The sequence below is a fragment of the Quercus lobata genome, chromosome 10 (assembly GCF_001633185.2).
Source record: "Quercus lobata isolate SW786 chromosome 10, ValleyOak3.0 Primary Assembly, whole genome shotgun sequence".
Lineage (NCBI taxonomy): Eukaryota > Viridiplantae > Streptophyta > Magnoliopsida > Fagales > Fagaceae > Quercus > Quercus lobata.
Window position 1 is genome coordinate 59,545,671 of NC_044913.1, and position 9,252 is coordinate 59,554,922.

At 29.8% G+C, this 9,252-nt stretch overlaps 2 protein-coding genes across 2 annotated transcripts; both read left to right on the forward strand.

The window, feature by feature from the left end:
• Positions 1 to 320: 320 nt before the first annotated feature.
• Positions 321 to 3,736, forward strand: LOC115965631 (UDP-glycosyltransferase 74E2-like). The gene is made up of 2 exons (XM_031084896.1): positions 321 to 994; positions 2,937 to 3,736. The coding sequence occupies exons 1-2, from the start codon at positions 362 to 364 to the stop codon at positions 3,657 to 3,659; spliced, it is 1,356 nt and encodes a 451-aa protein (XP_030940756.1). The 5' UTR covers positions 321 to 361; the 3' UTR covers positions 3,660 to 3,736.
• Positions 3,737 to 6,618: 2,882 nt separating this feature from the next.
• LOC115965798 (UDP-glycosyltransferase 74E2-like) lies at positions 6,619 to 9,252 on the forward strand. The gene is made up of 2 exons (XM_031085099.1): positions 6,619 to 7,339; positions 8,461 to 9,252. The coding sequence occupies exons 1-2, from the start codon at positions 6,707 to 6,709 to the stop codon at positions 9,181 to 9,183; spliced, it is 1,356 nt and encodes a 451-aa protein (XP_030940959.1). The 5' UTR covers positions 6,619 to 6,706; the 3' UTR covers positions 9,184 to 9,252.

Here is a 9,252-nt window from a genome sequence, read left to right on the forward strand (position 1 = left end):
TGCATTCACAACATGTCAATGATATCAAACAGTATGATTGCTTTTGTTTAAAAAGACTCAAAACTAAATGCCATTCTCAAAAGACTCAAAAGACTCAAAATCATGACAATTCTAACGTTGATCCGTGCAATCATGATAATTCACACTAATTTATAAGAAATATATGAAAAATCAATAGTGAGTGGGCCACGTAATGGCATAAACATAGAGGACACCTACCATTGTCAAATTGATCAGTCCTACACCTAATCACTGACAGCATTGAACAATATATGTACTTTCCTACAGGAAACCATCAGTTCTTCACACTCACAGTCAGCATTTCTCCTCCAATTCAACTTCATCAGAGTGTTAAAAGAAAATGGAGAGGAAAATTCATATCCTGGTGATTCCTTATCCCCTACAGGGTCACATAAACCCAATGCTGCAACTCTCCAAGCGCCTAGCTTCAAAGGGTCCTAGAGTCACATTCATCGCTACTAGTCGTATTAGCAAGTCTATACAAGCCCATGAAAGCACTTCTATCAACTTTGAGACCATCTCTGATGGCTCTGAGGAAGTCCAAGATTTGGAAACCATAGATGAAAAACTCAAGCGTTTCAAGTCTAAGGTCTCACAAGACTTACCAAAGCTCATTGAGAAACATAATAGCTCCAAATACCCTCCAAAGTTTCTTGTGTATGACTCAATTCTGCCATGGGCTTTAAACGTAGCTCGACAATCTGGACTAGATGGAGCTCCATTTTTCACTCAGTCATGTGTGGTCAATGCCATCTATTACCATGCACATCAAGGAACACTTCAGATGCCCTTAGAAGAAGGGTCTTCAATATCATTGCCCTCGATCCCATCTCTAGGGATCAATGATATGCCTTCGATTTTTCGTGATATGGAATCGTACCCAGGTGAGTTAAATGTTGCGGTGAATCAATTCTCAAATTTCCAGGAAGCGAATTGGCTCTTGTGCAACACTTTCGACGAGTTGGAAGATGAGGTAGGTTCACTAAGCCATGTATCAATGTCATCTATTCAAATTCAATCTTTTTTTTTTTTTTAAAAGAGTCATATATTCAAAGCTTATTAAGATTCCTATAAAAAAAAATCTTGCGAATATTATTTGCATTTTGCAAAATATTTTTGTCTATTTAACGTAAGAATTTATTATATTTTACTTACACGTTCAGTTTTTTTAATACTTTAGGGTATGGTATCAATTTTACAATATATTTTATTAAAATATTAATTTTAAAAAAAAAATTAATTTTTTTACGTAATAACCATCCTTTACTTTATATATATATATATATATATAAATATATATATATATATATATAATATAAAGGTAAAATAACTATTGTCAGGAAGAATTTATTCTATTTTAATTACACATTCTTTTTTTTTTTTTTAATACTTTAGTTTATATTATCTATTTTATACTATATTTTATTAAAATATTAATTTAAAAAAATATTTTTAATTTTTTTAATATAATAACCATCAATTACTTTTTTTTTAATATAAATGTAAAATAAATATTATCAGTATAAATTTATACAACTCGCGTGATAATAATATATTTTTTTACTACCTTGCATGGACAGATGATGGTGTAAATGAATTTTGAACTTAATTAACTAAAATATGGTATCTTTTCCTTTTTATTATACAGGCTTGGTAATTGCCACTTTCAAATTAAAAAAAAAAAAAAAAAAAAAAAGAAAAAGAGAAGAAGGTAGGAATACATATTTAAAATATTAATATTTTTATCTTTTTTTTTTTTTTTGGGTAAAACAATCAATTTTCTTAACATTATGGAGTTATTTGGTATGATAATTTAAGCAATACTTTTCAGTTTTTAAATAATATTACACTTTTTTTTACGTTCTTTTCACCCAAATATATTTCTAAAAAATACATAGTTACCATACGCCCTATATTATTCATTATCTTTAAGAGCCTTTAAATTAGAATACCTTCCAAAAATATATAAGCAACTCTCTTTTGTAAATGCTACTTTTCTCTTCTAATAATAATCTATTTTCTCATTGCATTTATAGATTTTTCAATCAATAGTTGTAAGTGGTGAGATCCAAATCTTATATGTATCTATTTAAAACATCTAGAGATGCTAATTTAGCTGTAAAACTCTTGGTAGTATTGAGTTAGAGATACATGAATACAGACTTTTTATTCTTTTTCTTTTTGTTCTGTTGTTATCCATAAGCAAAAGATAGTTTTTCATGTAGTATAGTTATTTCTATATTTTCTTATATTATATTGTATTTATTAAGGCATATAAAAGTGACTTTTTTATTTAGATTTTAAATAAATTGATTTGTATACTTTTTTTTTATATTTTATAAAATGTTATTATATTTTAATATGCAATATTGTTTAATTTATTTAACCATTGATTTAAAATATTTAAGTAATTTTAACCGTGCTTGATATAATTTAAAATATAATTACACATGACTTAACCAAATAACATAATGGCCTTGAATCCTATAAGACTGACTCAATGAATTTTTTTATATATAGGAAACATATATATACAATTTGTTTGGGATCCGTTTATTTTGCTGAAATTAAAAATTTTTTGCTAAAAGTATTATAGATAAATATAAAAATTAGTTGAAATAATATAATGAGACCCATAAATAGTAGAAAAAATAAATTAAATAGTAAAATAAGCTGACTTTTTTATTCGGAGCAGAACAATTGTGTGTGGGAGTGTGTCTCTTTAAGCATAAATTATATGGTTGTTTGTGCTTGTGTGTGGTCATTTTTGTCCAATAAAAATAATGGAAGGATAAAAGAATGCTATCCACTTCATCATAATCATCATCCTAATTATTATTTTAAATATTTTTTTACCTTATATTCTATTACACATATATGCTTCTACTTTCTAAATACCTTTAGGTAATATTTAGGTAATAAATTGGATGACAAGCCGGTGGCATTTTAAAACAATTGGACCAGCTATTCCATCAATTTATTTAGACAAGCGATTGGAAGATGACAAAGAATATGGCCTTAACCTCTTCAAGCCCAGTATGGACACATGCATGAAATGGCTAGAAACAAAGAAAATTGGCTCGGTCGTTTATATATCATTTGGAAGCATGGCAGCCCTTGGAGAAGAGCAAATGGTGGAGATAACGTCCGGCCTAAAGAATAGCAATTGCTACTTTTTGTGGGTTGTTAGAGAATCTGAATGTAAAAAGCTTCCCAGTAATTTTTTACAAGAAATAGTAGAGAAGGGGCTAGTTGTGAGTTGGTGCCCTCAACTAGAAGTATTGGCTCACAAAGCCATTGGATGCTTCATGACTCATTGTGGATGGAACTCGACACTTGAAGCGTTGAGCTTAGGAGTGCCAATGATTGCGATGCCACAATGGATGGATCAAACAACTAATGCAAAGTACATTATGGACGTGTGGAAGGTAGGGGTTAGGATTAAAGTGGATGAAAAAGGCATTGTTACCAAAGAAGAAATAGAACTATGCATAAGGGAGGTAATTGGGGGAGATAGAGGAAAGGAGATGAAAAGGAATTTAATGAAATGGATGGAATTAGCTAAAGAGGCAGTAGATAAAGATGGAAGTTCAGATAAGAATATAGATGAATTTGTGGCAAAAATTTCACATTCGTAATGTTAATGTAAGCAGTAACTCTTCATTCAAATAATGTGAAGAAGAAATGCATGATTTGCCCTAAAACTTCTTTTAAAGTTATGTGATTGCACCATTTATTAAGGACGTACGTTGGATCATCTTCTCTTTTTTTTCTTTTTTTCTTTTTTTCTTTTTTTGTAACCTTCTTGTAACAAAACAATAACTTGATATAAAAATAAATAAAGGATTTTGAGAATGAAATTGCCCTGCAATAGGTACCTACACAAAAACAAATAAATCATAAGACCTAAGCTAATTCAGAAAATGTGTTAACTGACAATGAGACATTTCAGGTTATTACAACTACGGATTGAATCATTCGACTTACCGATGCCAATTAACAATACAATGTGTAAAATATTGTATCACATTCGTTGTTGACTTACCTACAGATTTTTGCAATTATCATTTCACATTTGTGGTATACACGCTCTATACACACAATGTGTAAAATATAAATACCATGCATATAGGGTTTGTTTTTTGGGAGTGTGAGACTATCACGGTCCCAAATTATTTTAATCATATCAATTAAAATACAACAAAATATAATTTAAGTTAAAAAAAAAAATCTAAATTGAAACAAAATCAATCAAATTAAGAAACAGAAGCAAAAATTAGAATAGAACCTTTCAAGGTAAAGGTAAGAAAATTATGTTCTCTTTAAGAATATTCAAGTTCTTAAGTTCTCTATGGTTACCAATAATTCAAAGCATATGGTTTCTATTTGACATATCCCCTCTATAATAGAATAACCCAACTAAATAGTTGTATGACTTAAATTTGAAAAATCTAGATTGACCCCTAAGCTATGTGTTTAATTAACAAATTAATTATTACTTATTCCTAGAGGTTATTCACCAATCAAAGGTGTCAGGGTAAAATATTAGAATTTTATTATTGGAATTTGGATATGTTGATAACTTAATAAACTATTAATCTATCTCGATAATTCACCGCCTATTAATAAGACAATGAAAGTCAAAAGAATTGATTTAACTCTATGTACATATTGTATAAAAAATTTATTAAAAAAATAAAGAAAATTAAATGAAAAATTAAATATCAGTAATATATCATTCTTATAAATATTTTTTAACAAAATTTTAAGAAACCCCAATCTTCCATTTATTGATATCTGTATTTTTTTTTAAAAAAAAATAGTAAAAAAGGAATTGTGAAAATAATGTGAACAGGATGCATGTAACTATTGCATGTTTATTAAGTAGCTCTATGTTTACTAACTAATCCCACCGACGTGACTATCTCATATCTCATTTACTATTTTTCATTGAATTTTTGGTCTAGTCTTGTGTTTGTTGTTTTTCCTTTCTTTTTTATGGATAAACTTAAGCCTATTGGGTTTAGCCGGATTGGTTTAGGTATAAACTCATTTATAACATATTACGAGAGAGTTTGTATATGGATTATCTCACGGCCTTGTGTTTAGGTTTTGACGCTTTTTTTTTTCACGCTTTTTGGGAGACAATGGCTACTGTTTATGAGCAGTAGCCATCGTTTATTGACTTTTCAACCATATTTTATCAGTTTTGTGTTCTGTGATCAGTGTATGGGACCCACAAATTTCACTTTTCAGGAACTTTTTCATTTAAAAATGAGTCTCACGGTACTATTTACACTTTTAAAAATTATTTTGGTACAATATTTTTAGTTTCAGCAAAATAAGTTCTATCCAAACAGACCCTATATAGACTTTTCTCAGACACTTAAATTTATATAATATAAACATGTAAATAATATATATACTATTAAATTCATTAAGTAGCAATAAGTTCAAAACGTTACATTGATATACTAGTATGTACTTTCATTTTCTAGCCTAAGTCGAAACTGTATCCAGTATGATATTGATTCCACTGTAACTAACACTACTTTATTTTTATCTTTAAATTTTTTATTGTTGTGAAATTTATTATGAATTATGTTTCAACTCTTTTTTTTTTTTTTTTTTTTTTTTGAGAATCTCGACTCAGACTTATTGATCAATTATCACTTCTACATTTTTAAAGTAAATTAAATGAATATGAAAACATGTAATCTAACTCTAACTAATCAATTTAAAATCTATTATCACCTCAAAATTTAGAAGGAAAATTATTAATTTGCATGAATAGTAGCATGTAAAATGAACCGTTTTTTCTAAAGTGACAAATATTGACCACTTATTTTTTTTACAATATATACTTTACATAATACTATTTATGAAAATAAATAGTTGTCCGGTTTAGAAACAAGACTTTGATATTGATATTAGTATAGTCGGCAAGTACCTATAGACATCGATTATGCATTCGTTTGGATTGGGCGTCTGTGTTTACAAGTTTGCGTTTCCTGGGTTTTTTTTTTTTTTTTTCCACGCGTTCCAGGAAGTAATGTGGTTACTGTTCATGAACAATAGCCGCGACTTTTCCACGGTGAACAGTGCATCTGTGTACTGTTCATGGACCCACAAATTTCACTTTTTAGCAATTTTTTTCATTAAAAATGAGTTCTACAGTACTATTCACACATTTAAAAATTATTTTGTTACAGTGTTTTCAATTTCAATAAAAATAAGTTCAATTCAAACAGACATATATGAGGCACGCATTGCGTCTTACACTCAAATTCATACCTTATTTATGTGTCAATTTTTTATTAGATTTCATTCCTTTCGTGATAAACTCGAATAAAAGAAGTTGACAAAGGATATAGATTTGGACGCAAGAACGGCTATCCCAACGTTCCTCTATAAAATCATGACAATTCTGAGCCTCTGACACTAATTTATAAGTTTTATTTTTTTCTGCATAATTTATAAGTAATATATGTAAAATCAAAAGTGAAATGTGGGCCAAGCGCAAAAGAAAAAAGTGATATGTGGGCCACGTTCACTCTCAATGGTACAAACATACAAGACACAAATGTCAGTTTGATTAGTCCTTCACCTAATTACTGACAGCATTGAACAAAAGCATTTCTTCTCCAATTCAACTTCTTCAGAGTGTTGAGAGCATTAGAAGAAAATGGAGAGGAAAATTCATATCCTGGTGATTCCTTATCCCCTACAAGGTCACATAAACCCAATGCTGCAATTCTCAAAACGCCTAGCTTCAAAGGGTCCTAGAGTCACATTTATTGCTACTAGTCGTATTAGCAAGTCTATACAAGCCCATGAAAGCACTTCTATCAACTTTGAGACCATCTCTGATGGCTCTGAGGAAGTCCAAGATTTGGAAACCTCAGATGAAAAACTCAAGCGTTTCAAGTCTAAAGTCTCACAAAACTTACCAAAGCTCATTGAAAGATTTAATAGCTCCAAATACCCTCCAAAGTTTCTTGTGTATGACTCAGTTCTGCCATGGGCTTTAAACGTAGCTCGACAATATGGACTAGATGGAGCTCCATTTTTCACTCAGTCATGTGTGGTTAATGCCATCTATTACCATGCACATCAAGGAACACTTCAGATGCCCTTAGAAGAAGGGTCTTCAATATCATTGCCCTCGATGCCATCACTAGGGATCAATGATATGCCTACGTTTCTTTCTGATACGGGCTCGTACCCAGATGTGTTAAACCTTGTGGTGAATCAATTCTCAAATCTCCAGGAAGCGAATTGGCTCTTGTGCAACACTTTCGACAAGTTGGAAGATGAGGTTCAATAATCCATCTATGTCATATATTCAATTTTCTTCTTCTTCTTTTTATTTTTTTAAATTTTTTTTTATTTTATAGAAGAGTATATATATTCAAGCTTCTTGAGATGCTATACTTAATTTCCACTTTCACATTAAAAAAAAAATGGTACGAATACTTATATTAATACTAATATCTCCATTTTTTTTTTTTTTGGGGGGGGTGAAACATTCCATTTTCTTGACACATAATTCATTAACTTTAACAGCCTTTAATGAATATGCTTCCAAAAATCAACAAGGAAATATCTTGTGTAAAAGCCCCTTTTCTTTCTTAAAAACAATTCATTTTCTCATTTTGTATTTGTAGGTTTCTCTTTTCTTTTTCTTTTTTTCATAAAATCGATAGTGGTGGGTGACCATTAAGATTTAAATTTTGCATGTTTTTATTAAAAATATCAAGAGATGCTTATTGAGCCAGGTGATAATTATGATTTGAATTTTGATGTCTTTATTAAAAACTTTAGGATATATATTTATATATATATGACATTTTTTTTCTTTTTCAATTATAAGAGACGATGTTATGATTTGTATAAATTTTACATTTTCTAAAAATATTATTATATTTTAATGTGTAATGTTTAGTTTATTTATAATAAAAAAAGACCTTTCTCATACAAAAAAAAACTTTTGATTTAAAATATTTAAGGAATTTTAATCATGATTATTATAATTTAAAATATAATTACATATGTCTTAATCAAAATAAAATATTGATCTATCATATAAAACTGACTTGAATAAAAAATTTTATATATAGGAAAATAATATGTATATGTAATAAATTATGTGATAATATATATTTGAGAAACTTATGTGATATATATATATATATATATGGTGTAGTTGTGTGTCTCTTTAAGAATAGATTATAGTGTTTATGCTGGTGTGTGGCCTTTTTTGTCCAATAAAAATTATGGAAGTATAAAAGAATGATATTCTCTCCATCTCTAGTATATCATTGAACCATGATGGTATGATATAAGAGTACTTCATCGTCTTCGTAATTATTATTAATAATTTTTTTACCTGATTCTATTACGTACACATATATGCTTCTGCTTTCTAAATTCCTATAGGTAATAAATTGGATGGCAAGCCAATGGCCTTTTAAAACAATTGGACCAGCAATTCCATCAATGTATTTAGACAAGCGATTGAAGGATGACAAAGAATATGGCCTTAACATTTTCAAGCCCGACATGGACATTTGCATGAAATGGTTAGACACAAAAGAAATTGGCTCAGTCGTTTATATATCATTTGGAAGCATGGCAACCCTTGGAGAAGAGCAAATGGAGGAGATAACATGGGGCCTAAAGAATAGCAATTGCTACTTTTTGTGGGTTGTTAGAGAATCTGAAGAGAAAAAGCTTCCCAATAATTTTTTATTAGAAACAGCAGAGAAAGGACTAACTGTGAGTTGGTGCCCTCAACTAGAAGTATTGGCTCACAAGGCCATTGGATGTTTCATGACTCATTGTGGATGGAACTCGACACTTGAGGCATTGAGCTTAGGAGTGCCAATGATTGCGATGCCACAATGGTCGGATCAAACAACTAATGCAAAGAACATTATGGATGTGTGGAAGGTAGGAATTAGGGTTAAAGTGGATGAAAAAGGCATTGGTACCAAAGAAGAAATAGAGCTATGCATTAGGGAAGTAATTGAGGGAGAGAGAGGAAAAGAGATGAAAAGGAATTCAATGAAATGGAAGGAATTGGCTAAAGAGGCAGTCGACGAAGATGGAAGTTCAGATAAGAATATAGAGGAGTTTGTGACAAAACTTTCACATTCCTAATGTTACCTAATGTTAATGTAAGTAGTAACTCTTCATTCAGATAATGGTTTATAAGAAATTTATGGTTTG